Source organism: Sander vitreus, chromosome 17 (assembly GCF_031162955.1).
Source record: "Sander vitreus isolate 19-12246 chromosome 17, sanVit1, whole genome shotgun sequence".
In the NCBI taxonomy this organism is placed as follows: domain Eukaryota; kingdom Metazoa; phylum Chordata; class Actinopteri; order Perciformes; family Percidae; genus Sander; species Sander vitreus.
Window position 1 is genome coordinate 23,244,805 of NC_135871.1, and position 20,524 is coordinate 23,265,328.

Sequence of the window (20,524 nt, forward strand, 5' to 3'; positions counted from 1 at the left end):
TTTGTGTCATGTCAGTTAGTGCAAAGATTAGGCAATATAATTATGTAAAGACATAAAATTCAAGTAATTTGTTGTTTCTAGTAGCTTGTTTGTGCTCTACTGCAGTGCTCATGATTTGACTTAAACCAAAACATCAACACTAAGTCCTGTCCACCCTTACCCGCTGTGTGTCTGCATATGTGCGTGTACACATGTACATATCGGTGCATTTGTCTGCATGAGTGCCGTAAACTGCAGCTCATGGTTTAATTTGGGTTTCATGACGCGCGGACACACACGGACACACACGGACACACACACACTGTATGACATCACCAATGAAACCATCACTCCGTCCACTAACGGAGATTGATACTGTTAATTTTTCCGTCCCCTTAGCTGTCTTGATAATCTTTTGAAGGCTACACCTCGTTCCCACACTGTAACACTGATACCCCAGGCTTGCTACGCTATTACTGTCTTTGATTAGAGATGATATTACAGTCAAGTACCTGCAGCCTTTCACACTGTCAAAGCCCTGAGGATTGTCATTATAGTGTTTATATTCTGAATGTAGTGCGGAATCTGTTTGAAATGGGGATTTGCAATGACAACCTCTGCTCTCTTAGTGTAAGCACACACGTGGAAGGCTGAAAATCTTTTCATAGTGAGCTTATTGGACTAATGGAATGACAATGATAGTAACAGTCAAACGCAAACTATACCTTAAGTGTTTGGTCAACATGTCAATGGAAGATTCACTCCTAGTCACAAAATCCAACACTTAAAAACTCCTTTTTAATAATTAGATCAGAAGTTAAATTAGAAGTTAATTGGGCTAGGTTAGGGTCATGTCAATTGTATCTCTCCATATTCATATGTGCAATATTTTTTAAATGCTAAATAATATCTCTCTCTTCCTGACAATCTTTTTCATCTCTTTGTGTTACAGGAGACTCTCCAGCAGCTGGTGATGATGCCTTTACCAAACGTGCTGGTACTGGGCCGGAACCCTTTGTCTGGTAAGTGCCAATGTACTAAACAATACAACCACAACGTTTTAATACTTTGACCAATGCTGTGCAGGTTTTAATTTGAGTGTGCTTGGCCTCTAAACATACGCAAAACTAAAAAGTATTCATATCTGCTCCAGTATACTCCTCTAGTTCAATCACATGAGCAGCAAGCGTGCGTACAGTTCATAAGGAGGACACATGCAATTATGCAGTGCTTTTGTCACTTTAAAATGCAACAATAGACCTCTTTTAATTACCCATTGCTTTGATGTTTTCAAGTGACTTTCTCTCTGGCATTTTGCAGCCACTTCTTTTCTTTGTTTCTCTATGTGCTCGATAATGAGCTGTCTATTTGACCGTCATTCATAACCCACACATTTAAAAATGGACTTGATGGCAGAATTAAAAGGGACTTAACAGAAGAACTTGAAAAATAGACAGATTTATGGTTGGTTGGCTGATTTGTTTCAAGGGGGAAAAAAAACATTTTGGTCACACACACACACACACACACACACAACTGTTGTAATGGGACCCACATTCTTAGCCAAAAGGCCTTTAATGTTAAATATTCAAACTATTGCTCCTAAGAAGGAACATTCGGAGCATTTGATAATATATTGATTCCTTTAACATCACTGGCTGCAATCTGTTCAGGAGGGTAATGAGAGATGGCAGAATTGTAGACCATTTTAAGTAGGGGTGTGCAAAAAAATTGATTCACATTCGTATTGTGATTCAAGCTCTACCGATTCAATATGGATTCATAGAATTCCAAAAATCGATTAATATATATATATTTTTTCTCGTTTTGTAATGGCTTGTATACTATTGTCCTGAAATGAGTTTAGCTCGCCATTCCCATAGATGGCACAGCGTCGGATTTACACTGACGCCTGGGCACTCTTGTTATAATCAAAAGAAGGAGTGCAGCAGAAGTAGTTTAGTCGGCGCAAACAATGGCAAACCTCACAGAATTATTCAACCTGCTCCATCCTCATTTAAGGCGAGAGTTTGGGCACATTTCAGCTTTTATAACCTCGAGGGGAAGATGTAACTCGATAGGAATCATGCTATTTGCAGGCTTTGCAAAGCGAAAGCATTTTGGAAACACTACAAACTTGAGAACTCACATGGTACGCCATCACCCAGAGATTAACATTAAAGACGTGGACGAACAACAACCTAAACTACCTCCTCCTAAGGTGCCAGTCAACCAAGTCAAGCCACTCTCTTTCAATGCTCTAAACTCCAAACTCTGAACGAAAAGCTCTTTTTATTTAAGTTTTATTTTATTTATTTATTTTATACTTATACTATACTACTATAAATGTATTTGAAAGCTGGCCAAAGCTTGGCACTTTGCAGTTTTCAGCTGCAAAAGATTTTATTGTTGTATGAAGACATATAAAGTAATATCAAACTACATTTAATTTGTTTCTTTTCTTTTAAATTGTATGCAATCACATGGGAAAAGTAACTACATTTACATCCTGTGAATCAGTTATATTTTTTTTAAAATCGAGAATCGTTTTTGAACCGAAAATCGATTTTTGAATCGAATCGTGAGTCTAAAAATCGATATCGAATCGTGACATTTTCTGAATCGTGCACCCCTAATTTTAAGTGCAATCTCATACAGTGGAAAGAGACAAATGACTTATTGTTTGGGGTTGAATGTTGCTGTTTACCCAAATATGTCCTTTATTATAATAGCCCTATACAGACCACTGTCTTCTGACAGCATGTTTCATGCATACCATTCTCAAAGAATGTGATTATAAGAAGGAGATGATTCTCACGGGTGACTCTAAGATAAATTTGGGGGAACAAAACATGCATGAAAAAACAGTATTACAAAGTAATTCCTAAGAGTGAGAAGCATAACTATACTTCTGCCATTAGTCAAATTGAATGGTCCAATTTGCTAAACAGTAACTGGCTTTAAAACGTTGTTGACAGGGCTTAATAGCTTCACTATGTCCTCTTTATAAGAACAGTTAAACGTAAACCACAACATTTACTTCTTTGCCATGGCTTAATGAAGATCTAAAAAGAGAGAAGTCTAGAGCTTTCTTGTATCTAGTGTTGCATTCATTTAACCATTTTACAGCAAAATCTTTGACCTGCTGAACCTAGCTATTTGATATGTCTGATCAGCCGTAGTGCAGTGTCGTGTTGGCATTTCATTCAGCTTGACCTCTGTAGCCTGAACTGCTATTTGATATTCCAATGTGATCTTGATGATCTTGATGAAGCCACTGAGGAGCGTAGATAACTAGGAGAAGGCCGTCATTTTAGATCATGGTAGGCTAGCTGTGGAAATGAAAGGTTTGTATGGATAAAAAAAGAACTATGTGATGAAAAAATGCTTCCTGCCTCTCAGCCTGTATAGATCAATTATTGACACAATAGCCCCCACTGGAAAACTTTTGCTAAAACCACTTCAAGGCCTTTGGATTGGTTGTTTTGACTTTTGGAAAAGAGTGCTCACAGATTCATAGCCTTTTGTGTGCACCTCTTCAAATGTAATCAGCAGCTCTTAAAAGTGAATTGTTTCCAGCCTCAGCTGGCAGAGCATGTTGATATTTGTACCTTTTATTGTTAAGCAGATGAAAAGGCTTCTTAATCCCTGTCCTCCCTCAGCTGCCTTTGTCACACTTTCACCACAGCCATTGCTGTTATTTTTGGCTTTTCATCACTTTTCAATGGTCACAGTTACCTCTTTAATTTTCATACGGCCCCACAAGGATGAAGGGTAAATAAACGAACAATAGCAGACTGCAGTGAGTACACACACTGTTGTGTTTGACTGGGTTTCTGTTTCATGCAATGATAACATGGTTGTTACTTTACCTTAGCGATAAAACATATACCACTGCTCTGCAAAATACACAGTAAAAACAGGTTTTTATAAGCGTTTTTGAATGGGTTATTCTAAGTATTTGTTATACTACTAGTGATAACGACCATCGGCAGCATACTCCATAACTCCTAAACCACTTTGTTTTGGCGATAGAATTGAATTAATTCCTCTCAGTGCTGCTTTCCATAATAACCCAGTCTAGCAATTTTGAAGCCAATAGGAAATCTTTCATGAAACTCCCAAAATAATGTTGAATGTTTGGATTTCGAAGCAGTGCATTTCTGAAGATCTACTGTGCGTACAGCAACTTGAAAATCTTCCAGATCTACTGCGTTACACAACAGCCTTACACATGTCTGAAGTGAATATTAAGTCGACCCAACACAGACGAGAGTGGAGGGCAGCTCCAGGCAAGTGGTTCAGAGCAGGCAGAAAGCATTAGACAGCATTCCTCAGGGTTTCTTTTGCCCTTTACCCTTTGGCTTGTCAGATAATCAGTCAGTCAGACCAGCGGTGGCTATGAGGTCTGGCTCTCTGGCTCAGCGGCTGCCAGCTGAAAGTCATTGGCCATGTGGCTTTTATTATGCTCTCATTAGGGGGCAGGGAACAACTCTGCATGTGTGTGTGAGTGCGTGCACGTGTGTATGTGTTTAGTTGGTGGATGGGGGAGGGGTGTCTTCAAAACAGTGAACAGTGGGAATGCACTGTACTACCCCCCCAGGCTCTGATTTACCTTAGTCTGCCTTGTATACATGCACACTGAGATGCACAGGCGCACACGCACTTAGCATGTCCTTTGTTTTTGTCTTAAAGCCTGTGAATTTTTAAGCGGTGATCTGTTATGATCTTCTGAAAACTTAAGTCCTTCCCTCTCACCCCAAAATGTCAGATGTTGGTCTGTAGTCTCTTGCAGACTACAAAAAGACTACAAAAACCTCATATCCTCTGTCTAGTACTACTGACGGAGAACACTGCACAGTTGACAGATTGCCATATGCAAATCTCAGATGCAATCTAGATTTTTGTTTATCTTTTTCTAAATATAAATACATTTAAGCATAAATATGGCCAAACATCAAATCAAAATGTAGTTTTAGATAAACACAATGAGCATGAATAATTTTAAATGGTAGTAACAAGTAACCGGACACAAGACAACTGTTGACAGCTGACGGAAAGCATTAACTGAGGGGCTTGACAGTTGTGTATATGCAAAGGAGTAACTTCTCTAGTAAAAAATAGCAGGCCTGACTTTTTTCAGAACTAAACGGTGTTCCATGCAGGCGTATGTTTTGTGTGTGTTTATACAGTCTGTGTTCACAGTGTCCATTGTCTCCATAAGAAAGAATAGAATAGACAGAATTATTTGTGTGTACGAAGATGTAGCCAAAAGTGCTGGGATGACTAAGTCATGAGACTGAAACAATGAATATAAACAGGAGAAAATGCCAATTTGACCAATATGTTTTTTTTTTTTGTATTTTATCATTTTTCTTTGTTATGCTCATCTTTAGCTGGTTGTATAAAGGCAGACTGTGTGTTGCTCATGACACTGACCTCAGCTCCGGGCTGTCTGTCTTTGTTGTCACTTAACACTCTATTTGTCTTATGAAGCACAAATGCCCTGAAATAATCCGAAAACAAGGTTCAGCCAACTCTGTCCTCTGCTCCAGTGAGATGGGCTGAATATACTCTGGCATGCTGTCAAAGCAATATCAGATTGCTTGTACCAGTTTCACCACTGATGTGCAAGTCATCGGGTCCTCAATGACTCTTTCATCATGGAAGAAGAGAGGGTTGAAGCAGTTGATTGCACAAAATGTACACAGCCACACATTTGTTTTAGTTTTTTATTCACTCACATCCTCACACAGAAACAATGGCATTGCAGGAAGAAGGGTTAGTCACTGTCCGTTTGACCTCTTGTTTCCTGCTGGGAGGATAAGGCAGGGAGGAGGGACAGGAGGTGAAAAAGGATGCCTAGATGAGTGAATGCAAACACTCAGGAGGCGCAGATGAATTGTAACAATGTTGAAGGAAGGAAGGAAGGAAGGAAGGAAGGAAGGAAGGAAGGGTGGGTGGGTGGGTGGATGTGTTTTGCTGAGAATAAATGGATGAAATGAGTGTGTAAAAGGGGAGGAAGAGAGGTAGGGAGAAAAGATGCGGCTAGCAGAGAGGCTGGTGCGTCTCCTTGAAGCCTCCTTTCTGCTGCTGCTGGAGAGAGATTTCTTTTTTCTATTTTCAGCCTTGCCTCTTTGCCTTCCTCCTGCTCTTTCTCTCTCTTGGTTTCTCTATTTCTATATCCATCCCTTGTGTTTGTGTTGCTTGTGCGCTGTGGTGCTTTCCCTTTTTTGCCTCTTTTCCTTTCATCTCTCCCTCTTACCGTTTCTCCCTCTTGTTCCCCCTCTCTAGCTGTATAAATTATTTATCCTATGAAGGTCCTTATCTTTTCTACGTTGCTTCAGTAGATTTGCTGAGCTAAATCCCTTCCCTGACTCGAATAGGTTCCTATGGCTCTAATAGTGTACCATTAAGCCCTTCAGCTGCGAGCGAGAATTAAGTTTTATCTACCGTCATCCTTTCAGGCCCAAATTTGCTCAAATTATCTCTCTATATGCTTAATATGTCTTTTTATATCATGAATGCAGGTGCTAATGAGGAATTGTACAAAACAGTGAAAAATTCTAAAGTGGATAGATAAAATGCAAGAAACTCAGTCTTCAATTGAGTTTTTCCAACAGTGTCCCAGTTAACAACCACAAAGCCATGTAATTCATGTCTCGGTGCTACTTTTTACAATCAGTCCTCTGCAGTTAGTGCAAGTTAGTTATGGCGGTTGCAGGAGTGGACCTCATTAAGATGCACTATGCTTTAAAATAAGTAGTTTGACGTCTGACCACGGTGGAAGGCATTTATAGTTTAAAACAGCCACACTCAAAGTCTGCGTCCTAGAGAGGAGTGAGATGCGATAATTCTGGGGATTTTATATTCAGCCATTCATAGCGTTGCACTCGGTTGTACACACATAAGGTTTATTTGTGATGTCCTACTCATCTACTGGAACGTTTGTCTGAGGCCTAGCAAAAACAAAATTCACCATATTTCCTTGGCTGCAGTACAGAACAAATATAATTACAGCTGAATTTCCATATCACGATGGACAAATCCAAACATTATAGTCCTTAGTCCTAATCACATGGAGTGGAAAAAGACTGCTGCATAGCCTCAGTTTTCCACCAGCTGTAAGGCAAAATAACATGCTGTGACATCACTGATTGGGCCATGGCCAAAAGTACAACATTCAAAGTTTCAGTGTAGAGAGCAGCGCAGCAGCAGGTTTCTTTCCCTTATCAGTGTTGGTTTGTCCTTTTAAACTCCTGGTTTGGACCTATGATCAAGTATTAACTGTCAGGAGTATATTTAGGGTCCAACACCTAAAAGATTATGATTTAACTTGCCACATCGTGACCACATGGAGGTCTCGATTGCTAAAGAACACATTGACGTGTGTCTCTCCATTGATTCAAGAGGAATGAGAGAAGGGAGATTGATTTGGGTGGAGGATTCTGTAAAATTGATGGATAGCTCCTCTGTATTAGCATACTAAGCTTTCCCAAAGGAACAGCCTGGTCGTCTGTTTGCCGCTCACTAAATTGGTGCTTTACACAGACTGATCTGACTCCTTTCTCCAGCATTTGTGATAATGTTGAGAAGTAGTTTTATTCATCTCATTTGATTTTCATTTAAAATCATTTGGAAAGTCCAACAAAGCATAAAGTCATGGATCAAAATTGTCTTCCAGTACGCCAGCCATTTAGCTGTTCTGTTGTGATGATTGGTCCATTAAACTGAGAGACCACCCTACACACAAAACATGCTGTCACTAAGCTGGATTTATTATTATTGGAGCCGGACAGTGTTAGCACTCACTGCCCCCCGGGCAACATGATGAGCTGGCTTATCACACACACCCACACCCTGCTCCAAATGGGTAACACACAGTCCTAGTATAGACACAACTTGCATATACCATACCACTTAGTCAGTGTAACACACACACAGGCACCACCTGGTTTACTACTGTTCAGCAACAAATCCCACAGATGAGCGCAGACCTGTTGAGCATGCTTGCAGCTGTTTGTGGGTTTCAGTGGTGTCTGCCAATATGTCTTAACATGTGGAAGAGAACTGTAAGTTCATCCTGCCAGATCTATACACTGTGGAAAACTTTGTGGCACTGTTACTAGAGGGATGGGGTTTTATTAGGGGGAAATTGTAACAACCTAGGAATTTAAGTTAATTGGTATGCCTAAGTAAATGTGGGATAGATGGATGATTTTTCCAAGGTGGCACCTCAAATGTGACCTACTACCTTTTTTTTTTTTTTTATTTGTTGGAAAATACATTTGAACAGAGCAGGCGCATGAGTAAGACCCCGCCTGCCTAGAAGTCACCTGCTATATAATTGTATAGCTCTTACTGAAAAAAATGACAATGTTTAATTACAAAGCACTTTGTAAGACTTCATTGTAAAGAAGGGCTTTACAAATGTAATCAAGTCAGTTATTTCCCTTCATCAATCACCAGATCTCTCATTTTGCGGTAAAGTGCTTGAGGCAAAGGTTTCTACTGCTATCAATAAAACCATTAATATAATTTATTCATTAACCTCCGTGTGTTTGGACTCCTTCTTAAACCACAAAATCTGATTGAACAGAATGTCAGACAAGACAAAACGGAAACAAGACTACATTTAATGATGGCAAATTGTTTGTTTTGACAGTCATTTTGTCTCATGCAGACATACTTTAAGTGGTTTGGCTGTAGTCATAATACTCTCTATCTTTGTGTTTTGTTTTCTTTAGAGCAAGGCCTGGAGGAGATGAAAAAACTGTTGCTGCTGCTACTAGGCTGTGCTGTCCAGGTAAGAGCACAGTTTAGTCCACTTAAACAGCTGCACACTTCGCATATGTGTATGTAATTCCGGTTTCAAGGAATAAGAACCACGCAAGTTCATAATCGATGGCAATGGAATTCTGAGAGACATTTTGTGCCTGTGATTCCTGATTTGAAAATATCAATACTATAAAGGATCCCACCCCATGATCTTGTATCATGTTGTGAAGGTTTTCAACTGAGCTGAAATCTTCATTACTTGTATTGGCCATCTCGTAGCAATTTTAATTCCAAAGTTGTCTCCATTTGGTTCAGCCTCCCCTGATTACAGCCATTTGCTATCTTTGATAAAATGAATTATCTCTAACTATATCATACAGCGAATGCTTTGTTTTTTGGCCAGTGGGCAAGGGGTATTACAAACAATTATAGCCACTTACATCTGGCTTTTGTCTGCAGTGGGGAAGGTTACAATCAGCATTCACTCCCGGGGGAAATGACTCTGCAGTAGGCAGGGGTATTTACCGGCTACAGCTCTGATCGGCAGTGATGGCAACAGACACCCGGGTGGACACGCTAATCGTCCTTACAGCTTACATCCAGTGCAAAGAGAGGAACATGGTCTTTGTCTGATCTCTTTAACATTACAAAATGTCTTTCTCCATTTCTTCTCCCTCCCTCCATCGTCTGTTTACAGTGCGAGAAGAAGGAAGAGTACATTGAGTGTATCCAGACTCTGGACTTTGACACCAAAGCTGCCATAGCATCCCACATCCAAGAGGTATTTCTTCTCCATAGAAAACAAAACTGGAGAGAATTAAGATCTTTAACCTCCTAGACCTCCTTTTAGCTCAATTACCACTCATCTTATGGACAATATGCTAATAGTGGAATAATGAATTGATAAATGTACCAGTCTGACAAGGTGTTATGAATGCAAAATTTGAAGGCATCTTTGAACAGCATTTTGTTCTCTACATCAGGGGACAAAATCTTGTTGTTGATGGTATTATGTTGATTTTAGGTGACTCATAATCAGGAGAACGTAGTGGACATGCAGTGGTTGGAAAGTGGGGAAATGCCTCCTGAGGACCTGGACAGCCTCTCCAGAAATCTGGCTTTTCACCTCAAACGCCTGGTGGATGAGAGGGACACACAGCTGGAGGTAATGACATGTGGATGAAGATTGTTACAGCTTTAAAGTGCCCATATTATGAAAAAAAAACCCACTTTTTCTGGGATTTGGGGTGTTCTTTTGTGTCTCTGGTGCTTCCACACACATACAAACTTTGAAAAAAATCCATCCATGCTGTTTTGAGTGAGATACAGTTTCTGAAATGTGTCCTGCCTTCAGTCTCCGGGTGAGCTGTTCAAAATCGGCACGGCTTGTGACGTCACAAGCCGAAACGAGCTGGCTAACCGCAACCATTAGCTCGTAGCGTTAGCATGCTACCTCGTTCTCAATAGCAAAGCACTGCTACAACACACACAAGTTCGCCATAATCTACAAAAGAACTACTTACATGCGCGCCCTCATTTAGAAGTCTCCCAGCTAATCCTGCCTTGTAACTGACCGAAGTTGGAGAAACAGCCTCTCTTTTACTGTCTATGGAGCTAGCTAGCTGACAGGATCTACATCTGAGCTACTGCGCATGTGCGAGTGCAATCAAAGATAGTACAGAAGAAGAAAAGAGGTCTCACTCTGTAGCTAAAACAGAGAGCAGATGAAAAGAGGAGCTGCAGCAGTGAGAGAGAGAGCTGTGCAGTACAACAAAAATATGGTGTTTTTTTGAAAATTAAACCATGTAAACCTATTCTGGTACAACCTTAAAATACAATTATGAACCTGAAAATGAGCATAATATGGGTGCTTTAAGCCTTGTCGGAAATTCTTTTTATTTTCTAAAGCAACATCCAAACAGCAATAAACAAAGCAGCGCAAAGCACAACTAGGAGACGGTGGAATATTTTGTTTTTATATTCTCTTTCTATAGTTGTGTGTGGGGGGGGGGTTGTCATGAGCAGATGCGTGTTTGTAGATGTTTGTTACAGTTCTATGAACAGAACTTTGCTGAAAATGATAGGCTACTTGTAGTCAGCACTATGTGGAAACTTTTTTGCCGTTACCACAAGAGAGCAGCCTCAGGAAGGAAAGGTTGAAACACTCTCTCTGTGTGTGTGTGTGTGTGTGTGTGTGTGTGTGTGTGTGTGTGTGTGTGTGTGTGTGTGTGTGTGTGTGTGTGTGTGTGTGTGTGTGTGTGTGTGTGTGTGTGTGTTCGTGTTCGTGTTCCCTACCCATAGGGTGCAGATGCCCACAACTGATATAGCCGATCCTGTTGTGTTTGTGTGTGTCAGGGGTTCTAATAGCCTCCAGATTATCACTGTGTAGTCCAGCTGCTCTCAATTAAAGTCCCATTTCCTATCATGGGCAGTAGATCAAAATAGGCTGTGCGGGACTGTGGATGTACTTTTTGCCCTAATGCGTGTGTTCTAGTTTTGCATGGTGGGGGTGCTATGGGTGGATCCATGGATCTACTCTCCTCTTTTCATCTAGTCCATGCTAGTACAATTGTTGAATCCTACTTCTAACTTTGCCATTGTAGGAAAAAGCAACACTAGTTCTGTACAGATTCCCCCAAATACAGATCCAAAAATGATTTTCCTGTTTTAAGACGTTTTGTAGTGTGTTTTTTTTTTTTCCTGAGTCTGGCTTTGTTAGCTCACACAACCTGACTTCTATTAATGGGCTTTTGTACTCATATACACAGCTAGAAATCTCACTGCCTGATCTCTCCCCCCATGCAGACTATAGTGGAGTTAACCCAGGAGAGAGACTGTGTGCAGCTGTCTCCACTGGCTCCCTGTCCGACCCAGTCTCCTGGTGACTCCCCCAGTATCAGGAGGACCGAAAGCCGACAGCACCTCTCAGTGGAGTTGGCTGATGCCAAGGCCAAGATCAGACGCCTTCGACAGGAACTGTGAGTGCCACGTCCTTATCATTATAAAACATACTGAAATTGGGCAAAAGGGGACAGAATGCAGAAAAACCAGAACTATACCTCCATAGTTGGCCATAGACAAGCTCAAGAACTACATACAAAAAGGTAATTTTCTGGAATAAGACTGTAACTATTTACCCTAATCTTGTTTGCTACTGTAGTTGCCATTTGTGCTTCTTTTACTGCCATCTGTTTCAATCTAATTTGGGAACTCAAAGTCTGATATCGTCATTGGCAGTTCCATGGTTTTTAAATCAACGGGAATCAAGGCTTCTGTCATCAGTGTTCTGAAAATACAGTTTACAGTGTCTATACACCCTGGTTATGAAATTTCTTTAACCATGAGTTTGAAGAGTTGTGTTCCATAATTTGTAAATTTAAAGTTCTAATATATGGACTGCAGAGTTTCCCTTATAATTGTACAGTGAACCCCCGCCAGCCCAGCTAAATGTTTAAAAAAAAAAAGTCAAACAAAATCATTATGGTCCTGACGGGAACTCACTGAGTGTGTGCTCTTAGTTGTTATTGGACACACACAGAACCCAGGAGAGCCTCACACCACATCCCATCACTCTCTCAAACCTTGGTGAGGCCTTTTAAATTGTGCCTATGAATAATAGAGCTTCCTTTTTTAAAGTGCAATAATCCCTTTCCAGACAAAGGCTTAATGGTCAACACGGCTCAGTTAGAAGAAAGGGAGCACATTCTGACAAGGGGAAGTATTTAAATGTTGCACAAACATTACATCTGATCAAAAAAGACCGGCTGGCGTCATGAGGTCGGTCTCGATCCTGAATGCTTTGATAGAAACTGTTTTGTAAGAAGGTTAAGAGGTGTTGCGAACTTCATAGTCTATTCTTCTTGTATTTTAATGATGGTCTGCATCCATCCATTACCCGACCCCGGATAAGCGGATGAAGATGGATGGATGGATGGATGGATGGATGGATGGTCGGTCTGCATCAGGTCAGATAATGTGTAATTCTTTCTTCATGGGAATAATTTGCGTGCTTGAGTGGATCTGATTTCCAGACGAGAAGACTATTCATCACCGTAGTAGTAGTAGTAGTCGTCATCTATGCTACTTTTAGCTCCTAGTGATCCTAATCATTTGGAAAAGGCCTTAGGTCATATTTGAATGTGGTATCATTCTGCCCCTTTATTTTGCAGTAGATATTGTTCTGTCTCCTTTGACCAATAGGGTTAGGGTTAGGCAGTGGCATGTGTGAGGGCTTAATGCAAACAACTATTGATTATAACTCAGAATTGAGTTCAGGTCACTCTCTGCTTGGTCATATGAAAAGAGGGAAAAGCATCTCTCCTTGAGTGAGCCTAAATTCATTTATTGTAGTACTTGTGCTGAACAGGTCTGACATTCATCACTGTAGACATCGCCCTTATACTTCTTTGACCTATATTATGACGATTTCGTCATTAGATCTAAATAGGGCTACAGAGCAACACCTGACTGGTCAATGAGTTATTGTGTTTGTTGGTTGCCATAGTATTATTTACTTGTTGCTGTGAATGAGAAGGGACAAAAAGGGCTTGATGGCAGTCCGAGCTGATGTGGTCTGGTCATATGATTGCAGTTTCTTCTCCAAGGCAGAATAGGAGTGTGTTTGAGTCTGGGTGCATGCACATGCACAGATATTGTCTCTGCATACAAATATGTGTGTAGATCAGAGCCGGGGATTATGGTTCAATGTTCCCACAGTGGTTTGTTTGTTAATGTTTCTGTTAAAGTTACCGAGTCTTGGCTGCTTCTCCTCCTCCTGTTCAAGCTCAGACACACATTGCATTTATATATGGAACACATTTAGAGTCATATTAGAGCTGCTTTTCCTTAGTGAGTCTTTACTGAAATCCTTGGTAAAAGATATATCTGCCTCTAAACGTCTCTTATTGGCTTTACTTATAGATATATTGTATCTGGGTTTTTTTTCAGCACAGTCAGGGATATTTCGCAACATAATTCTAGCAATGGCAAATCTTCACCCATTAACCGTTACTAATGTCCGGGTTTGGGGTCAACTAGTATATGCAACTTGAATGCCAGTAGATCATTAACAGCTACAAATCCTAACTAACTCAGTGAGATGAATGGCAGGAATGTTCTGTAATGCTGGAATTGGTTACAACCAAACTTAATGTGCACATTTTGTTGTAGACTGATTATTAGTATTTTAAACCAGTCCGCTGTATTGTAATCCTCACTTAACCAACACATGTTTCTGCAGGACTAATTAAGACATTATAAACATTATTTGTTTATTGTAGAAAACACTAATTTTATTGTAGGTAAGGGAATTTTTTCATTCGTCATTTTTGATGATGTTCATTTTTACTTTATTTACTGAGGAGTACAGTTACATCCCAATGTTCCCTGACATACTATTATAGTTAAACAGTTCAAAATATTACAGAGGAAATGTTTGGTAATGTTTATCACAAAAGCTGGGTTTATATATACAGCACATAAGTATCGGGGGGGGATGTTGTGTAGACAAATGTGAGCTACTTCCAGGTATAATATAATATTTGCTGTTGATGTGATATTCAATAGCTTACAACAGAATTCATTGTTGTAACTTCATATTTAATGTATATGTACGAGTATTAAAATGCTTTGTGGTGGTTCCCAGAAAGACAAGGATCTGTTTTTGAATAGGGCAAAGATTTAGGGTTACAAAAAATATTAAGATTAGCGTAAGCAGGGTACGAGTTAGACATGTACTAGACTAGGAATAAAGGTTGCATTTGTTTCTTGGCTTTTCAAATATAGCCGTGCATACAAGGCATGTTAAACCATTAACATAAGCAGCAGAGCCAGCTGCATCCATAATATGAGCCCAAAACTAATCTGCCATGCTAGAGTTGACAGGTGTTTTAGAAAAGGGGAGTTGCATGGGGACGGGAGGGGCTGCAGGAGGTGAAGGGGGTTGACTGATGAAACAAACACAAAATGGGTAAAGTAACATCGGGCCTGCATATCGACTACAGCTTCCCAAGCTGTGGGAGGAAGGAGGATATAAATGAAAGAAAAGAAGATGAAAATAAGGGTGCCTTTTTTCTTATTGAGATGCACCCAGAGTCTCCAGAGAGCTGTAATCAAATAGGCCATCAGATGTTCAGTGGAGCAGTTTCATGCAGAGACACACACACACACACACACACACACACGCACACGCACAAACACAAACAGAACAGCATCTTAGGAATGCAGTCGTTTTCCTTCAAAGCAGTTTGATTCTCCCTCTATGGTAGGAGCCTGTAGAATTTATACACACACACACACACACACACACACACACACACACACACACACAAATGCACATAGACAGCAAATGTCAGGTTGCTCTATTTTGCTGTCACCTAAACAAATGGATTCAATTCAGGATTGTGTTAGATAGCAGATAGCAAGACCCTACTATTGAGAGTGAAAGAATGACATTTAATTCTGTTTTGTATCACTTGCACAACCAAAACTTTATTCTCTCCTTTTCTGATCTTATGTGTTGTGGAGGTTTCTCCAGAATAGGGTTTGCGCCTTAGGGGGCAGATTTGCATATATTTATCCCTGAAGGTAGTCACAGGGTACTATCTTTTCTTCAGTTGTTTTTAACTGCTGTCTTTCCCCTTTCTGTTTGTCATTGTGTGTTATGCCGAGTGTGATGTCCAACAGAAGGAGGTTGTTTATTCGTAGCCAAATTCAAGGCAGGACACAAAAGACCTGTGTCCTGAGTCCTGACCACCACAGTTCGGACTCCGGACACAATAGCCTATTTTTACATAAGAAAATGGGTTGGTGGGTTTATTGATGGCTTGAAATCAACATTTGAGTTGCTGATTTTTATAACTTGCTTATGATGCCTAATGGAAAGTTGCGTTTGCTATGTTTTAATGCTGACTCAATGGCCTCCAAATAGTAAATATTTTTTTTTTTTAATAATTTTTAAAAATATTTTTAGTTGAGCCTTTAGTTCACACTTTAGTCTATGTAACCCAGTTTAAAAAGGATGCTAAAACTGTATACTCTTGCATGATTAATAGCAATCATTTACTGAAACAGGTCAAACTATTAGCAAAATGCCAAACTACAGACACTATTGTGCAACTATGTCAATAGGTTGCTATCATTAAATGATTTAGCTGCAAGTTAAAGGACTAAAGGACTGTCCTTGTCTGAATTAGTACGCACACATGCATGCACACTTAAAAAAAAAAAAAAAAAAAAAAGATTTGCAGTGTAACTCTTAATCACACAAGCAGAGACATGTAACATATTTGTCTTGCTGTTTTGCTGCAGAGAAATATGTATATTACTCTACCTCCTGGCATTCTTTCTGTCCTTTCTTTCTGTACATCCTCTGACCTTTTTTTCCATTTTCTCCTCCTTCTTTTTTTTTTTCTCCCTCCCTGCCTTTTTTTTTTCAGAGAGGAGAAGAGTGAGCAGCTTTTGGACACCAGGCAGGAGCTTGAGAACATGGAAGTGGAGCTCAAAAGGCTTCAGCAAGAGGTAACGCAACAAGTCACAGCGATCCTCACTCCTCCACAACACGGAAACATTCATATGACATCATCTCCCCTTCACCTGCTGCTCCCTCCTCTTTAAGTACATTGGTTCTGCAGTGCTGCCACGCTTTAATCAGCTAGCTAGTGACTTAGCTCATTAAAGGCTATTACAGCTATTTTTAGTTGAGCAACAGGCTCACATGGCTTTTGATTTGGAGTGGGCGGCAGGCTGGCTGGCTGGCTGGCTAACAAATGATGCTGTAAACAAGGTGGATGAGTTCACAGCATGGTGGATGTGTGTGCGTGTATGCATGCTTGTGATAATTGATAGTGTGGATAGAGTTTGTTCAGTTCTTTATCTGTTTATGTAACAGACAAGACTTAGGCTGTTGGTTATTCATAGATAATCTACTAGTCCTACAAGATTAAAGTCCACTGACGTTAAAACATCTGTAGCTTTTGATTCATGATTGTATATCCGTTTACATACTTTGTTCTTGCGAGTCCTCACTTATCCATACACTTGTACATATGCATATCCACGTATTCATGCTCTATATTTTGCTGTCAACTCCTGCAGAGCTACCAGTTACTGTCGGACGCTCGGTCGGCTCGGGCCTACCGTGATGAGCTGGACGCACTCAGAGAGAAAGCAATCCGTGTCGACAAACTGGAGAGCGAGCTGAGCCGATACAAGGAGAGACTTCACGACATTGAGTTTTACAAGGCCAGAGTCGAGGTACACAACTGACGACACAGAGCATTACTTCAATCCATGAAGACAATGTTCCTTAAAGGACACCCCCAGGATACTCTGGCATCATGTAGCTGACATTAAAGGAACCAGCTATTCCTTGAAACATAAACAAGTCTTAATTATAATAATAGTTCAGACTGGCCATGTTATGAACAGCATGCAAGCAACATGTGACCAATATGCTGATGTGGTGGTTTCGTAGGAGCTGAAGGAGGACAACCAGGTCCTCTTGGAGACTAAGAGCATGTTGGAGGAGCAGCTGGATGCTAGCCGTACCCGCTCCGACAAACTGCACCTCCTGGAGAAAGAGAGTCTGCAACTGAAATCCAAGATCCACGACCTAGAGATGGTGAGATGACCGGTTTATAGATCAGTGTGATTGTGTTGGAGCTAGACAAGCTGGGGTTAAAATAAAAAAATTGGGGTCAGTAGGAGGGGTTAAAAAAGAAAAAAAAGGTAAAATGGACAGGGGCAGTAATTTCAGCTGTCGTGTGTTCATCATTTGTTTATCTATATCTCTCTGTTATCCCCAGGAGCGGGACATGGACCGTAAGCGTATGGAGGAGCTGTTGGAGGAGAACCTTGTGCTTGAGATGGCCCAGAAACAGAGCATGGATGAGTCCCTGCACCTGGGCTGGGAGCTGGAGCAACTATCCAAGACACCAGATCTGACTGAAGGTAAGAAGAAGATGGAGCCATGGATCTTTCAAAAAGCAGAGAACGAGAAAAAGTTTCTGTATGTTGACCGAAAGTAAAAAAAAAGAAATGGAACTAATAGGAGTGTTAAGGAAAGCAAAGAACAGGACATGGAGTTAAAATATCATCTGACAGTCATCAGAGTTTAACAGGTTGAAGACTTCAGATGGCCAACACACCAGGTTTTGCTTATTGGCTCTTGACCCTGGCATCATCCCCATGGCGCTTCTGCATTTGCCAGCCTCCACTGTGTTTTTCTTTCCATTTTAAGTCCTGTAATTATATTCAGTGGCTCTTGGAGGATAATCTGTGTGTTTGGATTATAAAAGCTGTTAAGAGGTTTAACTAGCCAGGGATCTGGATAAAGACTTTGTGTTGTGTGTTTGTTAAAATGACACTTTAAAAGCTTTAAGACATGTGAGGTTAGACCCTTGGGCTTTGTGTTCATTTTTTGATGGATTTATTTCTCTGTGGTTTAGACTTGGAACACCAAACGTCTAAACAGAACTTTGATTTATTTGTTAGTATTTGTTAAACCATTGATGTATAATCCAAATCTTCTTGCTGTCATTGAATTAGCCCCTCAGAAGTCTCTGGGCGAGGAGGTGAATGAGCTGACCTCGAGCCGCCTGTTGAAGCTGGAGAAAGACAACCAGACCCTGCTGAAGACTGTAGAGGAGCTCAGAGGAGCAGCCAGTCAGGACACCGTGACAAAGCTGGCCAAAGTCATCCAGGAAAACCAGAGACTGAACCAGAAAGTAAGCAGGGGACTATGTATTTAAGTGTTTTTTTTTCTTTTCTGGTTGGGTAAGGGTTAGGTTAGTCTTGCATTGCCTAGTCTCGCTTTGCAAGACCCTCCTCCCAAAGTGCGCTGAAGGAGGGTCTGGCCACTCCACATAGCATTCGGGGACGGGAGGAAAACGTGCTCTGTTCAATGGCATTTCTTTAAACCAATCAGAATCGTCATGGGCGGCGCTAAACTCCGCACAGAGCCGCTGCAAAATAGTCGTTCGAGAGAAAACTCAGATTGGACAGATAGTCTAGCTAGCCGTCTCAATTTACCATGCAGAGATCTGAGGAGCAGTTAACCATAGTCCTCATAAATCCACAGAATTTAAAATTTCAACACAAAGAAAGCGGAAGGAAAAGGAAAATGCATGCAGCCGGCGGAATTTCCTGCAGCACCGGAGCAATCTCGGAAGTGGAACGTCGTGGATATAGACTAGGGTTAGGTTGACCGTTTTTCTTCGAGAGAAACATACCTATTACGTACAATGGAAAAATTACACACACAGATATACTCTTCTAACATTTCCTCATCTCTTAAATGCCTTTCCGTATATTATTATTATTATTATTATTAAAATATATCTATCTATCTATCTATCTATCTATAAAATAATTAGATTATTTCCAATACTATTCATTTTTTTAAATGAATGTGAACTCTTAGTTATTTTCAAGGATTTTTTCTAAAAGTGTTTCACTTTGCATCCTCGGTTGGAATTGCAGTTTAATTTTCTGCCCCTCATCAGGGTCACCACCAATATTAGCATACAGGACCAGCACTCCCACATACATGATAAATCACCTTAACACTTTAGGCCTTTTCACACAGTGAAAAATAAAAGGAGAGAGTATAAAGAGAGGGGGGGATAGGAGGATGAAAGCAAAGCTGTAAATCCAGTCAGCCCTGCATTGCCTTTTCTTTTCCAGTCTTTGACACCCGAATGCCCCTCGCTAAGAGAAGTCTCACAGCTATTTTCAGAAACCTAAGCCTCTTTCTGTGCTCTCTGAATAAAAAGCATAAAATTGTGTTTTTCTCTCACAAAGGGAAAATCGAGAGTGAGAAATGTATTTTCGAGTGACTTGAGCTCTAGAGCCAAAACACATTTAAATGTGAATACAGCTCCTGGGAGACTGGAACAACAGAAATGGGCTCATATAGTGCGTATTTGTTTGAGTGTGTGCGTACGTGAACTTGTGTGTGGTTGTCTGCAGAGTTGTGAAAGAATGAGGCGATATTATCGTTTGTATCATGGATCAATATTGCACCGGCTTCTTTGTGACTGGGAATCACGTGTACAATATTTTACGGTCATTACTGAGCCATCATTACTGTTTTGTCATGAACACCAACCAGAACATTGAAACCCAGTTAGATAGCGCATCTTCATAAAATCATTGTTTACAGTTGGAGCAGCTGGGGAGCGAACTGACAGCAGACAGAGAGTCGCTCCTTAGCGCTGAATCACTCAGTACTGACCTGATGAAGGAGAAGGCTTTACTGGAGAAGACTCTGGAAACACTCAGAGAAAACTCTGAGAGACAGGTACACACAAACACACACGCATACAGATTTAATTTGGGAAGTTTATACCAAAACCAGATGGCCACTTACTTTTTTGCCATCAGTAGAAAATATGTAGGTGTATTCAATTATTATTCAATTATTAACTTATTAGGCCCGTTGTGTTCGAGATGGCAGAACAAGTTAGTGCAGTTAACCTAATATGTTATACAGACCAACTTTTCTGAGAATGACTATAATCACATCAAGCATTCATGTGCTTTGAAATATAGTTAACAGTCTGTATACTGGACAAGCATATGGTCAGATACACCAACACATTCAGACAAACAGGGCTTTGAGACTGTGCGTCATACACGCTGCTCTCTACAAAATCATCATTGATTCTCGTTCCAGGAAGCTCCAAGAAAATTACTAAGCTGTGTAACTTACCAACGTCTGTGCAGAGTTTTCCTGAGAGCAATCTTTGTGCAATTGATTTGGCTCAAA

At 40.5% G+C, this 20,524-nt stretch overlaps 1 protein-coding gene across 7 annotated transcripts in view; it reads left to right on the forward strand.

Moving 5' to 3' along the window:
• Positions 1-20,524, forward strand: part of ccdc88ab (coiled-coil and HOOK domain protein 88ab) — a 70,110-nt gene that overhangs the window by 26,258 nt on the left and 23,328 nt on the right. For all 7 annotated transcript variants that reach the window (XR_013503323.1, XR_013503324.1, XR_013503325.1 and 4 more), the window contains exons 4-14: positions 932-1,001; positions 8,727-8,785; positions 9,455-9,538; positions 9,782-9,922; positions 11,563-11,735; positions 16,194-16,275; positions 16,852-17,010; positions 17,231-17,377; positions 17,562-17,706; positions 18,304-18,482; positions 19,919-20,056. Coding sequence is in view for 4 of the 7 variants with exons in the window: in XM_078272955.1 (XP_078129081.1) it covers positions 932-1,001; positions 8,727-8,785; positions 9,455-9,538; positions 9,782-9,922; positions 11,563-11,735; positions 16,194-16,275; positions 16,852-17,010; positions 17,231-17,377; positions 17,562-17,706; positions 18,304-18,482; positions 19,919-20,056 (1,377 nt within the window). In the remaining 3 variants the exon portion in view is untranslated. The remainder of the gene's footprint in view (positions 1-931; positions 1,002-8,726; positions 8,786-9,454; positions 9,539-9,781; positions 9,923-11,562; positions 11,736-16,193; positions 16,276-16,851; positions 17,011-17,230; positions 17,378-17,561; positions 17,707-18,303; positions 18,483-19,918; positions 20,057-20,524) is intronic.